The sequence below is a fragment of the Eleginops maclovinus genome, chromosome 12 (genome assembly GCF_036324505.1).
Source record: "Eleginops maclovinus isolate JMC-PN-2008 ecotype Puerto Natales chromosome 12, JC_Emac_rtc_rv5, whole genome shotgun sequence".
Classification (NCBI taxonomy): Eukaryota; Metazoa; Chordata; class Actinopteri; order Perciformes; family Eleginopidae; genus Eleginops; species Eleginops maclovinus.
The window spans coordinates 11,699,177-11,726,799 of record NC_086360.1 but is presented as its reverse complement, the minus strand read 5'-3'; the positions used below and the strand labels follow the sequence as shown (position 1 = coordinate 11,726,799).

The window sequence follows — 27,623 nt, the reverse complement described above, 5'->3', positions numbered from 1 at the left end:
TTTGCTCTTTTTGGGGCTATAAATTGACTTTTTTTCATACAAGCACAACAGAAGTTCACTTGTAGAGGTCAATTCTGAACCAGCAGTTTTTCAAGTTTCCTTCGAGTCATGCACAGGAATATTACAATGAATTTTGTTCATTAAATGTTTTGTATCTAATATATTTCCTCTGTCCTCCCTTCTTTATGGCCTGTTGCACCAGACAAAAGACTGTAAATCTAACATGGCGTGCAAAACAAGACATACATCTCTGCAAATGATTTCATCCAATAAATAGAGAGTGAGCCGGCTTGTTGATGCCTCTGGATGATCTCAGACTTTCAGATCATCAGTATTTGTAAATATAAACAGGCAATCTCTTCGAGTATAACAGACATTAGGGCAGGGTTTCACTTTTACGCTTGTAAGGATACAAGAATTCAAACAAGGTTGTTTTTGCCACAGAATTACAATGTTGGCTGACAGTTTGGGACTGAGGTTGGGACTGAATTCATGTTGGGGAAGTACAGGAAACTCCAAAGACAAGTCCACCTTTGTGTGTTTGCTTGTTTGCTTGCTTTGAGGTAATCCTTCTCCTCCTTGTGTCTATTTAAAAGCTGCTCCTTGCCACCTCCTTCACATACTTTATTTTAACTGTGTGCTATATCATCATTGCAACTTTTTCTTTGAATGTATTCCGAACTGGCAAATTGGGACAGAACATATCCTGTTTGTAGCTGGTGACGATAGGAATGGTGAATAAGTTTAACCATTACATCAGTGGAGTGTGCATGCTCATGTTTAAAAGTATATTATCTGTTTTGCTGTGTCAGTTAATCTAAGTATATCAAACTCTCCTGAACAATTCAAATGTTATTCATCCTAAACTGTGCTGGAATTTCCTTTTAAATAAATAACACTTTGTGGTCAACAACAGTTGTCCAGTAGAGTTCCTGTTGGTGGACTATGTGGCTTGACATCACTTTGCCAAGTTTGCTACTCACTTGTGATGCCATTGCTCACCCCTCCCATTAGCTCATTTACTGTCAACACGGCCATTTAGCACACCAGCTTCAATTGTGTACGGATCCGGAGCATTTTTTGCAAAACCATTTACATCCTTCATGGTAACTGAAGCCTGTAATTAACACCTGGGCACAAGTTACAGATATCCTTAGCGTTAGGGTTCAGGAAGACAAGCCATGGCTTTCTCCGCGTGATACCGTAAGTCATGTGGACTGACTCACAGCTGTCTAAACTGTAGAAAAAGATCCTTGTGCTTTTTCTAAATTACATTAAATGATTAACTTCTGGGTATTCACTCAGTTTCTTAGTGTGGATCATGTGACAAATCCCTGCAGTTTTTTGGGGGTTTTCTGATGTGAAAAAAACCACAATTAAAATAATTGCAGGAAACTAGAAGAAGTGATGATGACAATTAATCTTTTTGTTATTGGTCCTCTGGAGCAGTGTGTCTTTTGTTGCAACAGGGAAAGTATCATTAAGAGGAGGGGGACATGTTGACATTATTTGCCAAAAACCCAGTACAAGAAATAAGGGGAACATTTGGACACTAATGGATCCTGTAAGAGCCTGCACCAGTTTTACACAAACTTTGATTTTGCTACTGTATGGAAGCATAAACTGATTCCTCACAAACATTTTAAAGTGGTTTATTAAAAACATGGTATAAATAAATATGACACTTCTTATACATATCAGGTTACATCATTCAGATGAGACAGGAATACACTGGATAGACACTTCTCTTCAGTATAAAATTATTACATAACATATTACAGTAGTTTTTCTCATTTCCCTTATCTTGCCAGGACCTGTCAGAGCAGTACGTTTCAGTTAGAGCAGATACATCGTTACAGTGTAAAACCACCAAGGCTTAACGTTTATGTCAAGGAATAGGCTTATCAGAGGTAAATCATTAGTATAAATACCAGCGCTATATTCAGTCAAAGAAAATCTCAGTGTGTGTAATTATTTTCATGTACAGTAAGGAACATCAGTATTTTTATGGATGCACTTCTTGTGCCTATCTTATTAATGGTTAGCTGCTTCATTTCCTGAAAATTATGTGGAACCACCAAACTATTCAACAGTAGGTTGTTGTAAATATATAACAAAATGAACATAAAATTAGAATTGTAATCACTGAGGTGAAAGTATGGTGGAATACAGTGTAGATTTGTGTAATCTTTAAGGTCAGTGCGTTGATTTTTTTTTGTGCTTATTTAAAAAATATATGCATAGTAAAATAAAAATAAAAAACTTGGAAAGAAGTTATAATATTTTAAGCAGTGGGATTTGTTTACGCTATTAAAAACGTTTTAATAGTGGTACCAAACAAACCATTTCAATGTCTCGTATCAATATTCAGCCATTTGTTACAAAACTGTGAAATGTATAATATTTAAACCCTGTAATAATAAACAAGGATATCAGTAATTGACAATACATGCAACCCTCATTAAAGGTAACATGGAGTAAATGACTTAACAAAAATACCTGAGTTAAAAAAGTTAATATACTGTGATAATACATGACAACAATATAAAATCTACACAATCAATTGAAATGCTTAGACTGTACATCTTTGTGCCACTTTCAGTCCCAGTAATTCACAGTTTCAAGCTGCTGTCAGCACCACCTTCAGCTCTGATGATCATAACCCATAATGGAAGAGACTTCATCGTGCATAAGGACCAGATAACAATGTGAGTGATTACCAAACACAGGTTATAATTTACCACAATGATGATCGCTTTATAAATGTTCAACGCTGAACATATTCTGTCCTTCCAACTCAATATACAGCAGTGGTTGTAGACCAGTGAGACTCAATAAAAAGGGTGTCTGTTTTATCCTTACTTAAAGCTGCGCCAATGATTTTGGGCCACTAGGAGGCAGAGCACCTCAAAACAAGCTAGTGTTACGGTCTTTTGTATTAGTTATTTTTAAAACGGTTGTGGCTAATTATGCATCCAGACAAGAGTGCAATATTTTCACCCCAATTGGTGCTTTTATTATGGCCATTTTGTGAACTTTGTTTGTCTCTTGTTTAGCCCATATCAACTCAGAGACAAGTAACAGTATTTTGAAAAGGATGTAGTTACCAGTCGGCTTGTCGAAGCTCATACCCAATACTGATTCATCTGCAGAGTGGGAGTGGTGGTTCTGATAATTTCGGAGGACGATGCAGGGGAACCGTTCTTCCAAGAACTTAAAAGTATGTTTGAATCAAAAGTGTTATACGCTGAGCCCTGATTTGTTATCAGTAAGCGATCAAACACAGGGCTACTGGGGCAGCTGGGGCTTAATGGAGTGACAGTCACTGTTGGAACTGTTGGGCTCCTCTGGGGTTGACCATGGTAGGATTGACTGCTTGGAACATCAGTCGAAGCCGTCTCTTTTGAGGAGGCAGTCCTCCGATGCCTGTGGTGTCGAAGAAAAACAACCAGGACTACAAAGATGATTATAAGCAGCAGCAGGGCCAACAGTGGTAAGATGACCAGGAGCGGACTGGAGGTTTTTTGAGGGTAGGACTCTACACGTACAGGTGTGTTCCCAAAGGGCAGGTCCTCTGTTCCCCGTGTGGGCTTACCAAGAGTCGTGCTAAATATGCTAGTTCTGTTGGAGTTCCCCCATCGGTTGCGTGCCTTGAACTTTTGCTGGTTTTTGCTTGTTTGCTGGGTGGAGAGCAGAGCTGTAGACAGGACCGGTGACACAGTCCCATTTCTCGAAGTGTGGATTGGAGTCCGAGGAACAGATGATGTGGATGGAAGGGGACTCTTTGTGGTTGGAAAAAGTGCTGCATCATATGGCACGACTGTAAAATGGAACTTGCCTTTAGCAGGTTGGACATCATCAGCTTTCAGTACGAACACCAGAGAGTCATTTAGCTCTTGAACTCCGGTCATGTTGGCATTCAGCTGCAAGGCTACCATCGCTTGCATCACCTCCTGAAAGGTGAAGGACTCAGCTGGTACATCTTTCTTGGACATTTTAGGTTTTGTCCAAACCACCTTCCCATACTTAGGATGGGAGATAATTTCAAATGTAGGGTCACTATTACTGATATGAGCCAGTTCAGAGGCATTAAGAAAGCCAGTGTTGAGTTTGACAGTGATACCATTTGGAATCCTCAAACCTTTGCCAACCTGGATTAAAGGCCTGACTGTTATGTTAAACACTTGATTCGTCAAATTGGCCTCTGAAGTGAAGGCATTGAACACAAAGCTGTCCTCTGCAGAGGAAAGGGAGATCATGTGGTAGGACAACCGTCCAGCCTGTAGATCCTCCTGTTCGAACTGTGTCACCTCTTGGTTGTCCTTCAAAAGCTTGCCAAAATGTGGAGGCTTAGTAACCTCGTAGTATATGGTGAAGTTTTTCCCATTGGTCTCAGCAGCAAGGTTGTTTTGGGTCAGGGATACTGAAGTCTTGCCTTGCTCCAGTGTCAACCCAGTGTAGTTAACCAGCGAGATGGTGATTTCTGTCACTTCTAGGTTAAAGAGTTTATATATTGGTTTATGATGGCCATCCGTCACACTGAAGTAGAACACCCCTGACACAGAGCTTCCATCATGGATGAAATAAACACTTCCGTTGTTGATTTGGGCTTGAGTGAAGGCCTCAACCGACTCATTCAAACATCCTCCAAGAGCCAGGTAGCCGTTGTTTGGCTTGCTAATCACAGAGAACTTTATATCACCAGGAGGATTGTCTAAGTCTTCAACTTTGAGGTTCTCAGGCCTGAGGGCTACCGTATCCCCTTGTACCACCCTCAGAAATGGAGCTTTAGTTTTTAGCAAAGGTGGCTGATCATTCACAGGTGTGATTGTAATGTTAAAAAGCTCCTCGATGATATCAATGTCATCTTCCGGGCGCTGAGCAGTTTTTCCCTTAGGATTTAACCATGTACTGAATACAAAATAATCATCAGTTGTCTCTGAGTTGTCGTGCTTGTAGGTAATACCATATTTGTTAACGATGAACTGGGAGAAGTTAGGTTTCTCTTTGGTGAGGTTTCGCTCTCCGACCACAATGACACCATGCTTAGGCAGAGACATCACCTGGAACCAGACCTCATGGGAGCTCCGCTGAGGTGTCGGCAGCTTAGACATCAGGTTAGAGGCATCCAGCTTGGATTCATCAATGATGACACTCTCCCCTTCAGTTACCTCAGCACCTAGCAACAAGCAGAAAGTTACAGGTATCACCAAGGACAACAGTGTTATGTTATGTTATGAAGTATTAAAAACATACACAAGAGCATAGTCAACATCTTTTCTAGCCATTCTTCTCAATGGATGAAAGAGTAAAGGGCAGTCCATGGGTACATAGGTTTTTTTATGCCTTTTTGGCCTTTTGTTCACACCCAAACAGTGTTTTAGTTCACTGAAAACAAAGCTTTTGTATATGCTGTTTTCAGTGTTGACAGGTACTGTAGTTTTTGGCTTGTAACGACTTTTAACAAACTTAAAAGTATGTTTGAATCAAAAGTGTTATACGCTGAGCCCTGCTTGTAACGACAGTGTGTGCACCAATATATACTTGTGAGTTGATGGCTCCACCACTTGTTCCAGACTGAAGTATTTCTGCTATTAAATCAAAAGGAAGACATGTGTGGTCCCTGGTAGATAAAGCTCACTGGCTTTGGGCCTCTCATGCCTTTACCACTATCCTCATTTGGAAGTCAATATTTGTAGTTTTCATTGCAAAGTCTCAACAACTACTGGATGGATTAGCAGGAACAGAAGCATGCACCTTTGATATGATCAGTGTGAATTGCAATACCTTTGATAAACCTTTCATATATGATGTGTTTCCTTATGCCCAATACTTAAAAACAATAACATTCAGCTCTTGATAAACTGCTGTTCATACCTTTGTTTGCGAGCAAGACTGTGTTGTGTTCAGGTCCAGTATTCTCATAAGAAATGTCAATTTTGAAGGTCTGGCTGTCCAGAGTTGTAGGCGATGATACCACAGAGAAGATTATAGAGTCCATGGCTTCCCAACCCACTGACTCGATGGGGGTTTGAATGAACACAACTTCATGCCTGTCCACCTAGAGTAAAAAAAACAAAACAGATCTTTCAGGCAAACCACGATCCAAAATAAATTCACATCAACATATTTGCACAACATGCAGAATAGCCATCCTTAAAGTGAACTAATGAAAAGTCCATAATTAATTAAAATATGTTATGCTCAGCAGTAAATAAAGTGCACAGAGCTTCACAGCTTTAACTGTGTCAGGTCATAATCCATCAGCAATAATTGATTGCATAAAAGCCTTACATGGTCCATACAGCTGACAAGAGCACAGTCAATTTCTTGAACGAGGATGCAGACTATCTATTATTCATTCCATGGAAATCAGGCAACCTGCAGTTCTTCACTCACCATGTCTTGTGTGAAAGTGGAAATATCCACTGTTGAATTGTCAGGCTGCCTCGTCACCAGACGCCCAAGTTTAGGATGCCGAATCACACTGAATGTAATGACGCGGGTTGAGGTGTTGCTAATATCATTGGTCACTGCTTGTAGGTCCTCTTTCGTGATTGGAGTTGAAGAGCCTGTGGAAGAGACGTGAAATTAAATTAAGAATAATGCTGGTGAGTTGGCTTAGATAATTGATCATCAAACTATGTCTGTCAGGGAAATTAGCTGTGTTTGTCTGGTGTTCAGTTTAGCTGTCACCACACTATTCATATCTGTGGCTGCATCAAATGTTGCAAGTTTCCCCTCTGGAAGCGTTTCACATCTTTTTGACACCAAATAATGCAAAAGAAAGCACTGGAATAGACCGATGGGAGCCCTTTGAAGTGTCAAATTAAAGCGGCACTGCAGACATCACAGGCTTTACACAATGGTCCAACTGCAGTGCAGGCTGTTATATAAAATCCAAACAAGAAATTAAAAGTGGATCAGCTCCTTAAAGGCACGGAAATCTTCCACTGACGGAACAAGTATAAAGATTCATTTTCTGTGCATGATGACAGGGACTACTGTGAACGTTTTTTCCACTCAACATGAATTACATAAGATTTCCAGAGCTGTGCTACCACTAAGAAGATTGTGAGGGTCCTAAAAAAGACTGCAGATAGAGATGAAAGGCAATGATAGAGTGAAAAAGAGGCTCCGCACAGTGAATTCATTCATCACATATCGTGAGCACTCTCACCATCCATGTCTGTCTCATGGGAAATGTCTCTCTTCAAAGGGAGAGGGAGGAACAGGCTTTCTTGTCTTTTCACAATGAAAACTTGACCTGCTCTCAATCTGCACATGATGTGTTTGCTATATTGTCAGATGTTTTGTTCAGGGATTTGTTTTGGTAGTACATAGAGATGTAAAATGTAGAAATGCTCAAAGGCATCTAATTAATATGCAAACACACTCAAATAACTTTTTCAGAGGAAGTCCTGTGTTTAGTTTAGTCTATTCCTGAGAGAGTAATTTGTGAGTGACAAATACTGTGTGAAACATGCTACAAACACAGAGCACAAACCACACATATTCCTTAACCAAAGGTCATGTTTTTAGGCATATGGGATAATATCTAAAATAATAATGATGAAAAGGGATTAGAATGATAAAGCAATATGGGAGGAATAAAACATAATTAAGGTATCACAATACTCTTTTTCTGATGTATTTTCATCCTAATATCTCTCTTTTCAACATTATTCTTTTACTATTGTGTAACACGATCCAGATGAAAGAAGATCTTAATAAATACAAACTGGGAAACTTTCTTCTAGGATGATTTTAGAAGTTAAATCGTGCTCAAAGAAAGAAGCTGCCAAGTGCTTTGCAGACTTTGTGTTTTTTTTTTTTGGCTGTAAGGCTTAAAGCAAGGAAGACCTGCAGAGAATACTTAGTGCTGACAACGGTATTGCTGTATCCAAATGTCAATTTCTTTCTGATGATTGTACTTTCATTGCTTGAAAATAACCTGAATTGATTGACTACTGCACCATACACTTTTCAGAAAATATTGTGTTAATCATAGATTTAAATTTGGCCCCCTGCACTTTTGACACCAAATCTCAATTTGAAAAGGATCACTTCTACCATCTCTTCATGTCGCCATTTGGAACAAGACTTCAAATAATAAGCTCTGTGTATTCAAAAAGACCTTGACAGAATTATTAGCAAATGTCCTTGTATCAAGAGGTCTTCTATGGTATTTCCAGAAAGCTTTCAGGTAAACGCTGGTTCTGAATAAAGCATATGTAACCATTGAGTGAAGATTCTTTGCACAGTTTCACAGAGAGCACTCAAACATTTGAGCATTTTGTAAGAATAAAAAAATAAACATTAATCTCACCACCACTGTGTGAAAGTGTTTAGCCTCACCCCTTCAAAACCCCTCATTGTCAATTAAAGCTCCAAAACCTGCCCCCCCTCCCTTCTGCCTCATCTGGCAACAACACAAACAGGGCTGCCTCAGACAGACAGTGGCACAGCTTTTCAAGTACCCACTCACCCTGTGGCGGGGAAGATCAGCAGAGCGTGCCAGTTAGCAGTTTGCTGCCTTCACAATTTCCTTCCCTTCTAACTCACAAACCAGACCTCGGGAAATCGTGAAACGTGTTTGCAGAAACAGACAAAAGCCAGAATGGTAAAAGTAGCAAAAAAGAATTATTTAACTGAAGGGATTCTGAGCTAGCAGAACATTCAAGCCGGATGAATCCTATTAATTACAGCAAATGAGAGGAACATTCTCACAAATGCACACACATATACATGCACAGACACAAAAACGAATGCATGCACACACACACACACACACACACACACACACACACACACACACACACACACACACACACACACACACACACACACACACACACACACACACACACACACACACACACACACACACACACACACACACACACACACACACACACACACACACACACACACACACACACACACACACACACACACACACACACACACACACACACACACACACACACACACACACACACACACAAAGCTCTAGCTGCGCCCTAACAATAGAAGCAGGAAAGAGGAACTCAATACAGCTAAAAATTGCCTGGGAGAGACAATGACTGAAACACTGATGCAAATAAGTGTTTTAATTTCATTATGAGAGCAGCTGATTAGTTTCAACATGAAACAATCTTGTGATCTTATGTTGTAAGAAAAAAAAGTTTGGTTTGTACATCTTCGAACAGAGAGTAGGGAAGAGCATAAATATAAAAGAGGAAGACTAGCACATTGTTGGATTCATTTGAGAGTTTTTAAACCTATAGAACATCATCCTGAAGGGATAGGCTCTACTCAGATCAGAGGGGAGATGTACCTGGAAACACCTTGAGTGGACGGTTTTTCTCTAATCTGAGAACTAAGGCTCTGGCAGTGATGCTGAAGATCTGCCTGGGAGTGAAGTTCACACCATCGTTCACTTGGAAGTTGAATCCTCCAGACATGGCACCTGGAATTGCAATAAAACAAAACAATTAAACGCTGTTAAGAAGACCAAGAGGCAAAGTTGTTGGATGGCTGCTGCAAGGAACAAACAACATCTTAGTTTCAAAAAGCTACGTCTGATTTCTGGGAAATATAAAATAGAGAGCACTCAGCGTTCCTAACGCTGGTCTCACGAAAAACTGCAATGTAAGCTAAAAATTGGTATTAGTCAACAATGGAATAAACAGCAACATCATTTATTAATAGGTCAGTGTGTGTAAAAAAGAAATTCATTCATCAACATATTGTGTAGGGGGGAGTCTCTTACACACTATGTCATTGCTACATTTCCAGTTGGGACACCTACAGGCAGAGAGAGAAGTAGATAGTAATCAGAACAGTAAGAAGGAACCTGATCTGAGACTGATAACATCAAACTGAGTTCCCAGACTATTAAATATTTTTTTTACCACTAACCAGTCTGTCTGTTTCAGTGTTAAGGATAATTAAAATTTGATTTGTTCATGCAGATGAGTATGATTCAATGTGAGGTGTAAAATATGAAGCAAATCCAACTCTAAGGAATTGTCAACAGCATCTCTTAGTGGATGTAAACGGTACAACAACAACAACAACATAATATCTTGAATCTAAAAACAAAGATGAATAACTTTTGCCATTATTGTGTTAAACACAAAGTAAGCAAGAAAATAAAAAGACACTTATTATAACTAGATAAAATCATTAGATAAGATAAGATATGCTTCATTAATCCCAAATTGGCAAATGTTTCCGTTGCAGCAGCATGTAAAACATATTGCACATAATTAGAAATAGAGTAGAAAATAAACAATTTTCTAATACAAACATCTCAAAATAGAAGACAAACCAGAATCAAAATGGCATGATTACATGTTCTACGAAGTCAATGACACTATACTAAAGATCATACTTTTGTATTATCACCATATGTTACAGTATGGCTGATGCTCAATTCGATGTTCTGTTTTCGACTGTCATATATCAAAACCTCACGTATAAAAAACAAAAATATCAAATATATGTTGTTGTATGCCTTTAATACTATTTCTTTGAATCATTCATTTGTACAAAAGAATGACAATATGATACGAGTAAATTAGCAAAATTCTGATCTACTGAAATGTATCGTCCTTATGGCAAGTGTGATTTTCCTCTAGAAGACACTTTTCCACACAAACAAAGAGATTGTTGTCAGAAAAATTATTAACAGACACAAAAAGTCTGTTAATATAGGTTTTTAGGTATAGGTCATTTGTAATTTGGGAAGAGATCCATTGTATACTGCACAGTTTCCTGACCCCTCCTTTAGATCCTCTTTCACTCCTGTTGTCTGTTTTTAGGCTTTTTGTATAAATGCAGAGTAAAAGTTAAATCAAACATACAATTTCTATATTAAAATGTTTCTTCTCCAGCATCGTTTGGTGTTAATACTTTAATAGGTAATAAAAAACTGATTTCACCTTTGTGAACAAACAGCAGCTGTCCCTGGTCAATGTGTGCCTGGGTGAAGTTGAGCACGGCCTTCATGGGGGCGCTCTTCAGGGCCAGGTGTCCGTTGCTGGGGGGGATCACCATAAAGTGCAGCTCCTCTGGGGGGGAGTCCCGGTCCTGCGCTCTCAGGTCCTCCGGTGTGATCTCCGTCACCGAGGACACCCAGACCTGGACACAAGATGGACAGGTCAACAGGTGTCACCTTTAATCTCTGTGAAAATATAGACCCACAGCGACAGACGTTTTGTGTGACAGGATGTGGGGGCAAGATAACAAGATCTGCCAGGTTGACATTTGTTTTGATGGATGAAATACTGTCATATTTTTCCCAACATTGGGACAAAAGATCTGCTTTATTTATGACAGAACAGAATCATCACTCATGTACATCTCATTTTTTAAAAGCACATTTAGAGCAGCTCTGTAACACCTATTTTCTGCTCTGATATAATGCAAGTGAAAAGAAAGCATGACACATAGAAGACCAACGTTAGCAGCTATTATGACCTCCTCATTCATCACCACACACAATGAACCCCGGATGCTGTGGGTGTGAGTCCAGCTCCAAGGTTATTTCACATGTTTTTCTATCTGCCTTTCTCTTCTCTCGTTATTTTCTAACTGTGCAGTACATCATCCAACCAAGCAGAACTGCAATAAAAATATTCTCCAGATGCGTCAACTAAAGACAGTGAGACAATAACAACCCATGGAAAAATATCACTCGAGTCCTGTTCAAAAACATCATTCAAATGAGGGACATCTCAGGACTAAATATAGCGGTACACAGTGTAAAACACAGTTGGGTGTACTGCAGTGTTGCTGAGGCACAGTTAAGGTCCTGCTTCCATGTCAATTCAAAAGCCTGGAGCTAACACGAAGCAACAGAGGAAATCATTGACACACAGAGCACAAAACTACTGAAGCGCGCAGACACTTGACAACAAAGGACGAGACTCTATTCTCCGGGCCGGAAACTATGACATAACATGCCACTGTCCCTCACACAAGTTATGATTCCACAGCAATTAGGGAGCAAACAAATCAGGAGGATATGGTAATCTGATTTCTTGAATGTTTATAAGGTTATACTAATAACATTCACAATGGTGCTATTCTATTCAGGCATTTACAAAGTGTGACACCTTTTTAAGGCCTCATAGTATTGTTGATCAATGCATGCTTTTAATCTATAATTACATACTCTAGCATTCATCAGTAGTCCTACATTTGTGTTATTTAATTTTAATTGTCATATTAATTGGTATGAAAAAGCACTTTTTATTATTTTTGGTCACTAAAGGTAATAGGAACCAGTTAACACTGAAAGAAAACAACACATTTTGGAAATTATGCTGATTACCAAAACAGTAAAGTTGTGGGCTTAAAAACTTAAACAATGCTGGTGTGTAGAGTTGAGGTGAACCTCAGGGAAGTAAGTGTGAAGGTTCTCAATAAAATGGGTTATCACCCATCTATTGCTATTATAGCAGCTAAAATTCCTGTTAATGTTTTTCACAAAAACAATTTCGATTGGAGCTCAAGGTCTGGATTGTATTCCTATATATACGGTATCAATAAGACAATTGGGTGTCTTTTTCAGGCTGTTTTTCCTTTGAGTTTTTTCAGCTAAAAGATATTTGGGGATTTATTTATAACCTGTGCTATCACAGCAAAATCGCTCTTTACACAGAAACAAACAAGCAAGCGTTTTCATTGGCAAGTTTCCACTGCTGCTCTCTGAAGGTTGGTTATGTGATAAATGTCAGTGATCACAAAATGCAGAATTTGGCAACGAGTAGTGACGGCAACAGAAACGCTGCAAGAATGTAGAGCCTCTCACAAGTGTGAGAGAATCTGAAGACGGGTTTTACCTTTAAAAAAACACAAAATAGTAGGGGACACTGGAGCTTAAATGGCCCTAAAATTATGCTAAAAGCAAAAAATGAAAGACTCAAGTGTAACTAGAAGTGAGCTGGCCTCTCACTTGGCTGTAAGTGTTACTTACTGGAACTGAAGCACAGGGAACTTTTTTAATAAGCACCTACAAACTCCACACTCACCCATCACATGGGGACATCACACTGGTCCCACAGCATGAAGAGTTCACACATGAAAAGACTTGTGAGTGTGTGTTCATGTACTCCAATAATCCCCCTTTTAACAGGAAGTCACTGCAGGATCAGTCTGGGGAACATCAGTGTGACTCACCAAATTCAAAGAAAAAGACACATGAGATCAATTTGCACTAACAGCCCCTTGGAGACAAGATCAATCCCTCAAACCTGACAAGATGTCTGCTGCGTGTCATGCTCAGCAGGCTGCGGCGCTCGTGATGGAGATGACAGTCAGGTTTCAACAAAACAAACTTCACCACGCTTTCATCTTTGATCTTCTTTAACAGAATTCCTGTGTGTCTCCTTCACTGCCTAACCTCGAATGATTTGATGGTTATTTGTTGAATTTCTATTAGATTTGTGGTTTTATGTAGCCTGCTCAACATACAATGAATAAGTGTCAAATAAAATGATTCAAATGGACAGATTTCAATCAAATGTTGCTTGGTTTTAAGCCTTTCTCTTGTTGTAAGGATATCACTTAAGAATACAAAACTGAATTAAATGTAGTCCCACTTTAGAACCCAACATAAAATGATATCCATCGAAGCAAACCACCACAGACCAAAATAATGTGTATATGTATGTCATAAATGATCGTCCCGCCACAACTACAAAATCAAAACATTTGTAGTGTGTCATTCTGCATCACAAAAGGATAACTTCAGTTCCTTTTTGGCATGATTTTCTTTGAACCCAGAAATGATTTGATTTTGTCTGAGTATGTATTTTTTTTACTTTTTTACTCAATAGTTTGTATATTTAAAACAGATTTTAATTTTACCCCACTGTTAAGCATGAGCAATCGTATATACCACGTAAAGACAATTGCTGTCACATTATATTTGAACATATAAACATCAAAACTGTTTCAAAACTATAATGTAATGTTATATGGGAATCAATAAAAAGTTGTGCAAGAAAAGCTCTCCAAATCTTCCACAGTATCAATGCATCTTGTGCAGCGGCAGAGAGCCACCTTGTGGACAAAATTAAGATAAAGTCAAAACATTTCTAATGAGTACATTTAATTGAAACTGCTCATCAGTATGTGCGTACCAGTTTATCAGTGAGCACCAAATATAATTAGCAGCTCCTGAAATATTCTAAGGGTTTCTAATTAATAACCTTTTTATTCTACTGACTTCCTGAAGTTCTTTAATGCAGTGAAATTTAGAAATTGCCATTCTGTGAGTCTGCAGGATCCCAGAGGAATTTGAGGCATTTAGGGCAAAGCTGCACAGACAATAGAGACCTATAATTTCCAGCTGGACTTCTCCCAACTCAAAGTCAGCTCTGCTCGGCACATGCACTAAACACATCAACTTCCTTCTAGTTCACCTTCCTAATTTTAAATAACTGTGATTAGTGATCTTTTCTATTTCCAGGCCATGCCATCATGCCATTCAACACTAGGATGCCTGTGAAATTGACTAAATTTAAGCAACACATTTTATTGCAGCATGACCTTCTGTCGGTGTAATGGCTGTGGGTTATTTTCCATTTGATACAAACTATTTTGTACTCATAAGAAGCCTTTGAAAGAATTTCAATTAACGCATAATGTGGAAAATAGCCACTTCAAATCAATGGAGCAGCATTGCCAGCAATCAAACCACCAATTAGTAGTGTTTTATTTTAAGACTAGGAACATTTGAAAGAGATGTTAACACCTTTGCACAAAAACATGCCTTCCTCAAAAACCCATACAGCTCCAAATGTAAGTCTGTACTGTTCAGCCAACCCCACTGGACCCTCCTCCACATAACAAACATAGTTCCCCTAATCCAGCCAGCCAGCCAGCCAGCCAGCCATGGTAATGTGCAACACTGCCCACATGAGCATTGTCTGAAAGTTATGGTGCCAGAGCTGCTATAAAAGAAAAAACGTCCAGAGTTTAAATATAGAGCAGGAGTGCGGACTCACCCTGAGGACCCTGTTGGCTGTTATAACAGGAGGCTCATCGTTGACAGCTGAAACCTGGATATACACAGCCTGGGCCGCACTCTGCTTCCTCAGGCCCGGGTCATTGGCCCTCACAGTGAAGTTGTCAGCTAAGGTTTCACTGCTGTCGTGAACGTAGTATATGAATTCTTGTTCCACCTAATAAAAAAAAAAAAAAGAGGAAATAATAATAGGGAGCACCTGAGAACAGAACTGCACATTTCTTTCAAAACAAGTAAATAACACAATGATGATAAGAGATCCTCAGGCCTATTATTATTGGTTCATGTAAGTACATGCATATAGGAACAAAAAACCAAACCCACCTGCGCTTTTTGCAATTTTACAAATGAATAAGAAGCACAAACCAGATAGGGGCAAGGCTGAGAAATTCCAGTTGGGCTGGTAAAAGTGGGTCAACCCAGGATAGTGCTATTTTATTCTTCTTTTAATTTGCTAATTTAAATATGAACGCTTTTGGTTGAAGACATTATAGATATAGCTGTAGATTAGAGTTTAAAAAAAACTGTGTGACAATTTTCAAGACAGAGGACATGAGCCTTGTTGCTTTAGTACAACTTGTTGCAACAATAATTAATCCAATAATATGTATACATTAATTCCAATTGTTCAATTCTAGAAAACACCTTGTCCAGTAAATTATTCTATGCATGCAAAATGGCAACACAAAGAAGAAAAAAAATGACCTCTGTTTGTTTTGTGTTGAGGGCATGAACAATATTACCACCAGACGGAAAATAAGAGTGTCTCACCTGCCTCCTGGTGAAAGAGGTTATGGCCACACCGGGATGTCGAGAGTGCTCAATGTGACCATGCTGCGGGGGCTCAGTCAAACTATACAGGAAGTTGTTTCCAGAAAAGTGTCTGTTGGTGACTTTGAGCACATCTTCAGTAAGAGCCTTGGGAGCGCCCTCGTTCAGCGTGAAATTGGAGACTTGAAGTGGGATAAGGCGTGGGATGATGTCAATATACATCCTAATGCCGTTGACATCAGTCACTCCGTTGGTAGCATCGAGGATGAAAGTGTCGTTTATTTTGTTGGGCTCCAACTGCATGTACTGGATGTTCCCACTGTTAATGTCCTCTTGGGTAAACGTCTCGACAGGGGACTGTTTGGTTCCGATGTAACGCTCCTCCGCGTCAGTAAAACGCCGGATAAATCCATGAGATGGGGCTACCTTGACTGTGAATACAATCTCAGATGGCAGGTTGTCTTCGTGAGTGACCTGCAGCATTAGAAAACATATTCCCAGGTTACATTTAAAATGTTCTATGCGTCAGTAAGGTTTGATTTTCATTTTGCTCTAAATGTAACATGGCATCATTGCAAAACAAAGACTGGTATGCATTCAGTTTTGAGTTTCAAGAAGCCCTGGAATCCAAAGCAGTAAAAACTGCTCTTTTATTGTAATATTAGTTTAGTATTTTTCTTTATTATAGTTTAGATTATGACAGAAACAATGTTATTTCTGACACCAAAACTATAGCACAAAAAGGTTGTTATAATGTAATATTTTTGGAATAAAGATCCTACATGTATGCACATTATTATGTTTTGTTGTTTATATTAAATTAAGTCAATTAAGTCTTATCGTCTTTAAAAAAAAGAGGTTTAGTGACCACTGATCAAACAAACAAAAAAACATTTTTAAGTAAAACTTGTCATGAGTAGGATATCTATGGTATTAGCAGCTTTTCATATTTTAACATATTATTTGCACCATATTGTGAATTGATGACCAAAAGTCTCTTTATCTTTTCTGAAACACTCACCTCTAGTTTGACTTCGCTAATCTTCACTGGTTTCCCCTCTTCCACCAGTAGGATGTTGTGATGCAGCACGATGGGTGGCCTCTGATGACTTTCCAGGAACACTTTCACATTGATCCTCACAGCAAGTTCAAGCCCTTTTGCCTTCACTGTTAAGTTGAAATAGTCGGCAACATGTTGGCTGTCATTGTGCCGATAGGAGATTATCCCATTCTTAAAGTCAGACTGTGAGAAGAAATCCACTTTTGTTTCATTGTGATAAAGTCCTCCATACTTAGGGGCCTCATCCAACTTGAAGATGACCTCCTGGTCATCTCTGATATCCAAATTTGTTACAACACTAAAATTACTGGTGGAAAAGCTTACTGACCGGCCCTTCTGAACCATAAGGCCAGTATTGTTGCCAACTTGCAAGAAAGCGTCCTGTGCGCTGATGTCTAAAAGACTCGATACAAAGTGTTTTCCATCGGAGACAAAGAGCACAAATCTGCCCACGTTTACTCCTTTGTGAATAAACAAAACTCGCTTTTCTTCCAAATCCTTCTGTCGAAACTGGAAAAGCCGGTGAGTGGTGTCATTAACGAGCACTAGATCTCCCATCGGGATTCCACGTCGAGTGTAAATCAACTGGCCATCGTCAAAGTCAGAGTCTGCATCATGATAACGCAAATCATCTATAGTGAGTAACTTCTGTCCATTCTTTATTACTAAGAAAACTTTATCAATAACACGGACCGGTTTTTGGTCATTAACTAGCTGAATCGATACGTTAAACGTTCCTTCTTTGGAGCCAAATTCATCTTCTGTGATTGAGGATTTGAATTCTTGACTGGTGGAGGCTATAAAAGTGAAATCATCCTGAGTGGTTTCACTGTCATCATGGATGTACATTATCCTTTCCTCTAATATATCCTGATTACTAAAGGATAGGATGTTGTCGTAGCTAGCATTGGAATTTGATCGAGTAATACGTGATAGCTTCCCGTGTTTTGGGCTGCTTATTACTGTGTAGTACATATCCTTTGTACTCAGAGTCTCTGCAAACAGAGCATCTTTTGTAATAAGTTTACTTTCTCCCTCGATAAGTGAGAGTCCATCACTTCTCATAAACACGCTGTTGACATCAGCTTTAATCGATAACCGAAAGTCATAGTTTTGTGACTCAGCATGTTTGGAAACCAGCTGGAACTTGAACCTGTCACTTGTATCTTCATAAGGCCGGTCAACCAGCTCGTAATGTACTTTTTGATCAGTTACATTTCTTTGACTAAAGGTTGAGTTCTTGCTCAAGATAGTGGTGTCGAGCAGGATTCTCCCTTTCTTTGGTGTGGTGAGAACCCGAAAGTAGAGGTCATTCTCTGAGAGGACCACACCCTCCGCGGTGGCAAAAAGATTCTCCGAGTCCAGTGTCACTTTTCTTACTTTATCCATTTCCATCATTACATTCCTCATCAGGTGGTACGTCACCCACTTCACAGTGATTGAAAAAAGTATTTCAGTGGTTGCCCTTGCAGCTACATTAACTTTGCTCTTAAAGTAATCGGTCACGTTGGAAGTTTGGATTTCTTGAAAAGTGCAAACATACCTTAGACGCCCTTTTTCAAGAAGTCTTTGAGAAAATGAGTCAGTATGCCTCCATTCACCGCTTGAGTGAAGTCTCTGGAGCTCTCCATACTGAGGGGGTTCAATGATATCATATCGGATTTCAACTATTTGTTTTATAGCATTGGTTTGCACAGCCAGCTCCTTTAAACTAAGTATAGCTGACTCTCCTTGAATGATTTCAAGGCCTGTGTTGTTGGCAATCTTATACTCCAGTGCTACAGCCATGACCCTTAAAACCACGGTATTGCTTACTTTTTCCCCATCGCCAACTCTAAGAACTATCCTTGAGTTTCGAACTCCGGTGTGAACATAGTACACCCTCTCTTCTTCCAAGTCTAGATATGAGAATGAGGGCACTGACTTGCCAGGGTTGTTTTCAATTTCCAAATATCCTGCATCAGCATTCAGGTTTCCAAGCACAGAAAAGACAAGGTTGGTGTTGTTGCTGTCAATGTCTGTGGCCCTCAGAACATCAGTGGTGAGGCGTTTCTTCGAGTTCTCCAACAGCACAAAGAGATTACCTTCAGGGAGACTCAATTCAGGTGCATCGTTGGTGGGTGTCACAGTAATATTGTAGCGGTACAATTTGTTGCCCTTCAGATAATCAGGTACTTTCTTTCTACTGCTAGAATAAATTGAAAACATGAAGAAATCATCAGGTTCCTCGGAGCCTCCATGGATATACATGACTCTTCCATGCCAAAGGTCCAACATACTAAAAGTGTTCTCCTCTTGGTCCTGGTCGACATCAAGCCTTATCTGGCCCCGAATTGGTTGCTCCCGAATTTGGAACACGATCTGAGACTGTCGAATGCCAAGCTTCTTAAAGTCCAAGAGTACCTTTATGTGTTTGGCCTCGAGAGATGCTCGACCACCTTCAGGGACCACAAGGTTTTTGAGCTGCACAAAGTTTGAGCCATACTTTCTGTCCAAGCCCTCTGCAAGGGTGGAAGTGTGAAGTGATGGTGCTTGGGTTACCAAGTGAAAAAGAGATCCTGCAGCATTTATTGGACTCACAGTGGTTGATGGTTCCGGTTCTGTCTCTGGCTCACAACCGACTGAGATATCCTTTGTGACGACAGCATTGGAAAGACCTGTTTTCACTCTGTTGACTTCAATGTTCTTCAGACATCCTTTAAAGGAACCTCCTCTTACACGCTTACCAGACACAGAGACAAGCCCGACCTTTCTGGCCTCTGATCTGGTGCCGTCATCAATACCTCCAACGAAAAGATAACCTTTAAGCTGAAGCCCCTTTGAACGTGAGCTCATGCTGCTTTTCACCATCTCTCCATCAACAGTAAGCTCAAGGCTTTCGTAACTTAAATGCAACTTCAAAGTATGCCATTTCTTGTCATAAATTGATGTAAGGGATCGAAGCTCGGTTTTGGTTCCACCTTTCCCAACAGTGGCCACTGGCAAACCTTCCTGAATCTCAACAGCCACAAAGTCCCCCTCTCTGGCTGAGCTGTACAGGATAATTCCCTCTTTGGCTGAAGTGTGCACGACACACTCAAATACTGCTTCCTGCTGGGTGGTCCAGGTTGGAAGAGAAATGTAAGCCCTGGAGCTGAATAAACTGATAGGGTCCTCCTCTGTGGCAAAGAATTGGGGACTACAGCCTAAAGAAACCTCATGGACATTCTTGAATCCGGTATATGGCCTCAGTGATGACAACAAGTCATGTTTATTAAAGAGCACCTCATCCATGCAGCCTCGGAAGCCAATCTGGTCTCTGGGTAGGTACATTTTGTCCAGGCCTCCTGAGCCTCCAACAAAAAGCCCATCTGAAATACGGAGATTGTGATTGGAGGGTGGAATCTTAACACCAGTGTGAGAGTTCTTGTCCACAGTCAGGGTGACATTGTGCTGCACATGGTGAACCTCCACGGAGTGCCATGCCAGGTCATTGAGCTGGGTGCCTTTCTCTGACTGTAACTGTAACTCCCCCGATCCAAGGTCAAGATTCAGCTAGGAGAAGAAAAAAAAGGAATACAAAATAGGCTATATTACAGGTATGAAAAGGTAAATGCAAATACTAATCTAAGGAATAAACATTTTAGAATACACATTTATTGCTATAATAATTGCAACATGCATTTAGGAATGGCCTTGTCAGTCCATTTTGATTTAATCATTACCCCTTAACTTTTCTTCAAAGGATGATGATGTTGACAATTAAAATTTTGAGCAAAATGTCCATACAACTTTTGGATGGATTGAAGTTAAATTTGGTAGACATTCAAAACTACTTCAGGATGAGTTGTTAATAATTAGCTGATCCTTTAAATATTCATCAAGCATTATTATAATGTCATGCTAAATTTCCACATCACTGTCATTTACAGTTTGCTTCTGTTAGGTATGATTATAAAAAAAACAACATTATTGTTAAAAATAATCTTTATATTTTTCTATCATTAGATATAACCCATGACTTATAGGAATTAAATATTAACTGTAGACAGTGTGACACCTGGAAAAGAAGACTAATTATATTCCATGATGTCACAGGTTGTTATTTCACTGAGCTTTGTCTGTTTGTCTTTAAAACAGGAAGAGAACTATTATTTCTTTGCCTTCAGCTATGTCCGCTGAGCATCATGTCACCATCTCAAACTAATGCTGCATTAAGATGACATGCTTGTCAAGACATGCTGGCTGTTGGGTCCCTGCTATTCAGGCAAGTGTTTCCAGGGAAGGGCGCTCATGTCTGACTCGCATGGAATGAGACCCCAAGCCCGAGGATAATTTGTGCGAATGAACGTAAAATGATTTGCCGACCTGTGCTACTTTAAGGAACAGGGAAGAGCAGTTCATTCCTCATGCTCACTGAAGTATAACACTGCAACACAGTTGTCAGTGTGATTTATTCCCGGTAGCACAACTCTAACAGAAATAGATGTTCTCAAGTTTGATGTACAAAAGCTAGAATACATATCTGAGGAAATACTGTGTTTCCCATGTACTGTATGTGTTTGCATATTAAAAAGCTTTTCTTCAGTATGCTTGTCCATTCCATATGCTGATTTGCAGAGCAGCTTACTGGATGCTTTAGAAACTCCAGGTGACAAAAGTATTTCACTGTTAAATCCTCCAAGCAGGGTTTGTTTTTCAGGCTAAAAATAGTGCACTCGATTTGGCAAAGGTGGATTAAATGTCGTGTTTATTTCTTTTGACTTTAACAAGCTTATTATTCTATGAAATAATTGCCTTGAGAAATAGTGAGAAACACTCAATTAACAAACTGATAACTTTTTAAATAATAATGTAGTGTATCTACTGTTTTAAAATAATTATCATTTCAGGAACATCTCTTGTGAGTGGATAAAAAGCACTACGGTAAGCATTACTACAGCAGGTGACAATGTTAATAACAAAAAGGACTGCACAAAGTAAAGAATGGCCTCTTATAATATAAAATATAATATATTACATTGTATAAAGAGCACTAGAAATAAAACCAGACAAAACATGACATTTAAAAAGGTGTCACTTTGGGCTCTAAGACATTTTCCCACAAATTATTGACATTTCGTGACTAAATATACAATCAAAAATAATCATTAGTTGCAGCCCTATATAACATTGTGTTTATATCACCAGAAAGCAAGTATGTGCATAAACAGAAGTAGTAAATTATTACATTTTTGGGAGGCAAATGTGTGTTGCACTGGGATTAAGTCACAAATCATTAAGCTGACATAAAAAGTACAATTACGCAATGATCACACACAGATCTGCTGCTTTCATAATCTCCTAGTTTCCACTGTGACAATTGACTGGTATGGAGCAAACATACAGCTCACACTATGCAGGCTTGTCTGCTTGTGTTACTCTGTCGAGTGACTGACACTGTCAACTGTGATGGAGCCATAGCTTAAGGTGTTCAGTGTGTGTCTTTCTATACGCGTGCATGGGATCAAGCACAGACATCAGTGTGTATTGTATTCCTTTACATATATGCGTGTGTGCATGTGGGTGCTCATGTATGCATGAACACATATGCTCATGTGCTAAGGCCATGGATGTACCCACCTGCAGGCGACCAGCATGGAGCTCTAGTAGAAAGTAGTCGCTCTGGCCGGCAGCGAGAAACAGCAGGCCGTTGGTACTGGAGGTTCGGAAGCGAATGCGAAGTGTGTTATGGTCGGACGACTCCGTTGCCTTGAGCTGTACAAAGCCGTCACCGTAGAAGGAAGCTGTAGAAAGAGACATCAGAGAGGGGTATAGAGGGGTATTTCAAAAACACGTACAGAGATCGAGAGGAAGAACATATGTATCCAAATGTGGTGTTCTCTCTCTTTTGCAGCCATTTAAATCAAGGCTGTACACTCCAAGTATGAAAGAGAACTGCAACCGAGAGTACAGTAGCAGAGAAGCGAATACAGCAAGCAGAGGAAGTCAAGCATAGAGGTCCTAATAAAGGCAACATGTGACATTTAGAAATAAAAGTCAGCTAATTATCATTCTGGTTGTTCTTTAGCAGAGGTACAGGGTCCTGTATGTGGAAAACACACATGCATATGAACACAGGGCTTTATAACGCACAGTAGCTGCACAAATTATACCTCACCAGATTTAAAAGCATGCTTGTTAGATCCTCTGCTGAGTTTAGCCTTCCTGGTGGGCCTGCTGTGTTTATACCATGATTTACATGCATTCAAGTCCAACAGATGTGCAATTATGAAGCACTTACATATAAAATAATAACCACTTTAAGGATGGAACAAAACTCCAGCCTGTGCGTTGGCAGAAAAATTGCAGGTTTCTGTCTCTGCACGTTTGTATTTTTGAAGAGAAAGTTCACCGACTGTCCAAAAACGTAGGAATCACAAAACTGAATTTTAAAAGTATTTGACTTTAACGCCACAACAGGAGCAAACAAACTGAGGCAAAGGATGTGGAGGTGAGCTCGGAGGGAGTCAGACATGTTTGGGCCTGCCCTCCACTGACAGGAACCTTCAACCTGAACATGAAAGGCTCTGACGTTTCCACATTGTCCGTGGCCTCATGTTCTAGAAACAACGTGGCGGACGGTCCCAGCTGTTTCTTCTACCTCACCTACCAGCCCTCTCACATCACCCTGTAATCTGGCATAACACACTCTGAAGCTTTCTCATTCAAGCCTTCCTGCCCAGGCACCACCAGTTCAGTTTTTTAATGAGCTCCAGAGCCCCCACGCATATTCAAAAGGTCAATAAACATCTCGGCCTGTGTGAAGAAACATGTCTATTCCACATTTGATTTGTCTGTGAATCGTGACCCAGGGCATGACTGTAGTACTGCTAATGTGCCAGAGTGACTCACTGCAAAGGCCAAATAAAGTTAATGCGAGTTAATGCATTGTCGTTATTCCTGAAAGGAGTCAATGCACTAATGGGTTCTTGCAAATCCAATCCGTATTAACTGTGTAGTACAAATTAACCCAATTAAACAAGTAAAGCATGAACATTTGCCCTTCAGCTATATCGATATACAGTCAGCACTCAACAGGAGCTGATTAAAGAGGGATACAAAATGAAATCAGAGTAACATGACTTAATATCCTTTTACTTTCAAATATCTTAATTAAGAGCAAAGAAAAAAATGTTTACCAAATAGCAAAGGAAATAAAATAAATGCTTAAGCCCAACATTCCTTTTACATCATCTCCTGGGTTTTTTCTTAGTTATTGCCTGAATAAACTCAGTCTTTGTGCATCACCCATATTTAAAGAGTCTATTTATGTTTTAGTGTCTTATACCTTGCTTACCTATCTTTGAAGTCAGCTATCCTTCTTCTGGACTGAAATACAGTACGTTTAAGCATTTATGAGAAAATGAGGCAAATTAAGATCATTTACAACATCATTTTACATGCAAATACCATGTTTTCTTATCCAAAATGTTATTTTATCTCTCTGGCTGGATTTTGCTTGAGAAGGGTCTTGCTTGGTTAATTAATTGTCGAAAATATAAATGTTCGTGTAATCGATTAATCAATTTATTGATTGATTGGCAGTTGTCAGGCCCTTAACCCTTTAACGTTATTATTTTAAAAAAGATGTACATGTATTTTCATCAAGATTCAATCATTAATTCCTCCCATTTAAATATATTTGAAGTCAGACAGCTTTCTTCCATTTTAAGGAGCCTACATGTTTTCTGGTGAAATATCTCCATCTCATATTCACCTACAGCCAGCTTTGGAGCTTATTCGTGGCTACCCAAAAAATAACACCGTTTGAATCCAATTCAAATATAGAATATATGTCTAAGACCTCAGCAGAGAAATAAAAAAAGGCCGAACAAGCTTGAAAATGTTTCCTCTAAAAAAACTCTTCAGACCAATGTATTTGCATCAATAGATATTTATTTTAATGCAGTTTTTCCTGATTTTTGTTTAATTAAACTCAACTGACCAGTCTAATGTAATGTGCCTTTAGCAACTGTTTAATACAGCTGGAAATAAACTATTTGATTTATCCACAGGCACGCAGCATTCCTCTTCTCTGACACTGAGTCAGACGCACAGAATTTGTTGTCCTTTCTCATTTAAACGTCATGTTCATTCGTCTGACTGGCTCTTTGTACTTAACAGGGAGGAAGCATTTTCGAAAAACTGGCCGAGAGGAATGCAATGACATTTTTCCCTTAAATTCACAAGAATGGACATGCATGCTCAATTGTATTTTGGTGTCATCTCTGTGATGTTTAAGTCACATGAATGAACGTCATGTTTGGTTAAAACAAAAGGGTCTACCCGACAGTTTACTGGATTCTTTGAAAGTTGTATACCAATGGAGAGACATCTTAGATGTGGCCTTTTTTGACATACTCACATGCTATGGATATTTAATATGGATATTTCTGGAGGGTATGCAAATGAAAGAGCACACTCCCAGAGAACAATACTCATAAACATAGCTGTGTACACCTGAATGTGGTTGTTCTGTAATCTGCATGTCTGCAGGGGCGGTTTCTTTCGGTCAAGGACATTTATTGGTGAGATTTCACAAACCTTTTTTTCAACAACAAAGCCAGTGACCTTTTAGCGAACACCCGCTTGCAGTTAATTTGAGGGGTGAGACCACTGCTTGTCACTGCCTGTGTGCTCAGTTTACACATCAGATCAGAGATGCAACTTGACTGAAGTGCCTCTCTGGTTTTTAGTTGACTGTCATGCCACTCAGTTGATGATGCATGGTCAAAGCCTGTGACGTGGCTGCGTTAAGCAAAGGCTAGTTTCATAATACTAAGGGTACACATATTCTGAAATCCATTGAAGTAAAACAAATGGCTATACTGTAGTTATTTTCAATGAAGTATATGGTGAGAGTGAGTCACAATGAAATCATTCCTGATTATCCCCAGGGGCCAAGCCTGGATGAACATTGAATTTAGATGACACAAGCATGGAATCACATCAACCAGAGGGGCTAATGAATACTCACATAGATGTAAACAATGTACATCTGAAGCTGTGACTCATTAAAAAACATATTTTTCCCCTTAGATCTCTTAAAGCAGCTGTCCATTGTTGTTTTTATTAACTTACTTGTGCCACAGTCCTTTTGTTCTACAGGCATCAAAGTCCCATTTCTGCTGCCTACTATAATAAGATAAGAGCAATGCATCATGCGCACACAAATCACCTACAGTCATTTAAAAGAGAAAAATCACTGATATTATCAGATCCATGCAGAGGCTGCTTTAAAGCTACAAACAAATTCTGTTTAGAGTCTTTGATGAATATTGCAACCAAACATCCACTAGCCATACCCCATTCAAAATTGATTCACTTCTGTTGAAGTTAGGATTTGTGAACCACTACAGCAACTCAAAATCACGTACAGAAAACATTTCATAATCCTGTGTAAGGTGATACTACAGCCTACTTTTAGATGCATGCTCATGATGATACAGAAATAGTGCTGCTGCCTACTTATGAAGGAAATCCCATCCATCCAAACGAAGGTTTTTGTTCAATTCTTTATGACCACTGAAGATGGTAGTTATCACCTTGGAAATCTAAAATAGCATTCAGGGTGAAACACTTTCCTCTGTAAACTGCAAACATCTGAGAGAGAATCGTCTAACATAATTATACGGTGTCGTTGTTAAAAATTTGACACCACAAGCACCACCATATTAGTTTATCTTTCATTAGTTTTCATTGAAAAAAAGTCGACAAGTTCTTACCTCCCGACGCCAGCTCGAGCAGGAGCGACCACCAAAGCAGCCCGCCGAGCCACAACTTCTTCTGGGTGTTTTTCACAACAGAGTCCATTTTTCTTCTCCCGGTGGAAACACGACTGTTACCGGACATGTACGATTACATATTTACAGACCTGTTTTTCACTGGTTCACGCTTCAGTACCGTCCAACACAACAGTTGTGTGTGTGAGAGTTTATGCAGCAGCAGACCCTGCACTGAACTGAGACACCGAGGTAGGTCTTCGTTAAACTCCGCCTCGTGTGTGTGTGTGTGTGTGTGTGTGTGTGTGTGTGTGTGTGTGTGTGTGTGTGTGTGTGTGTGTGTGTGTGTGTGTGTGTGTGTGCGTGCGTGTGCGTGTGTGCGTGTGTGTGCCTGTTCTCCTCAAAGAAGGCATTTTAATCTCAGTTTTCAAAATAAAAGCCACAAGAGAACGGGAAAAAATGCTGCAGGCCATTTTAACAAGCAACACACTGTTGGAATAAGAATGTGTTAATACACATTTCAAAGTCTTTAACTAACCTGATTTATGGTACTTGTTATTAAATGTCATATAAGTGCCCAGAGAATAAATCAGGTAACGCTATTTATGGATCTGTAGTTAGACTAAAGGGCACTTTTAAAGTCGATAATTATTTTTAATTTAAGATGCAAATTCAGGGGTTCCTTTTTTTTTTTGTTGCTAGATTCCAAGTTTATAAATAAATGAATAAATACAATACTTTAGATTTTGTTAAAGTGTTTTTATTGGAGCCAATCCTACTCTATGTAAGGGAGTTTTAATGGAATATCTGTGTGGTTTGCAGGCTTCCGTGCAACAATCCCTTGAACGGAATTTAGGCTCACCCCAAAATTGAGTTTATGGATAATGCTTTTTGTTAAGTTAAATGTCATCAAGTGTTCTCATAGTCTGAGCTCCATCATCTGCTATTGACAGGTATACCTTTTAAAAAAAAAAAAAAAAAACATGTCAACATGTGTCTGGTTCCA

General features: G+C 39.4%; 1 protein-coding gene across 1 annotated transcript; it reads right to left on the bottom strand.

Moving 5' to 3' along the window:
• Positions 1 to 1,636: 1,636 nt before the first annotated feature.
• cspg4ba (chondroitin sulfate proteoglycan 4ba) lies at positions 1,637 to 26,828 on the bottom strand. Its single transcript, XM_063898103.1, has 10 exons — positions 26,621 to 26,828; positions 22,476 to 22,639; positions 16,836 to 20,408; positions 15,815 to 16,288; positions 15,024 to 15,200; positions 10,950 to 11,148; positions 9,341 to 9,472; positions 6,400 to 6,572; positions 5,878 to 6,061; positions 1,637 to 5,179 (listed from the first exon to the last, which is right to left on the bottom strand). Exons 1-10 carry the CDS (start codon positions 26,745 to 26,747, stop codon positions 3,126 to 3,128), a joined length of 7,257 nt encoding a protein of 2,418 aa, XP_063754173.1. The 5' UTR covers positions 26,748 to 26,828; the 3' UTR covers positions 1,637 to 3,125.
• Positions 26,829 to 27,623: the final 795 nt, after the last annotated feature.

Coding starts and splice junctions, on each gene's coding strand:
- cspg4ba (XM_063898103.1), bottom strand. CDS start 26,747: ATGTCCGGTAACAGTCGTGTTTCCACCGGGAGAAGAAAAATGGACTCT. Junction 11,149..15,023: donor CAGCCAACAGGGTCCTCAGG/GTGAGTCCGCAC, acceptor TCTTGTGTCCAG/GTCTGGGTGTCCTCGGTGAC. Junction 6,062..6,399: donor CCACTTTCACACAAGACATG/GTGAGTGAAGAA, acceptor TTTTTACTCTAG/GTGGACAGGCATGAAGTTGT.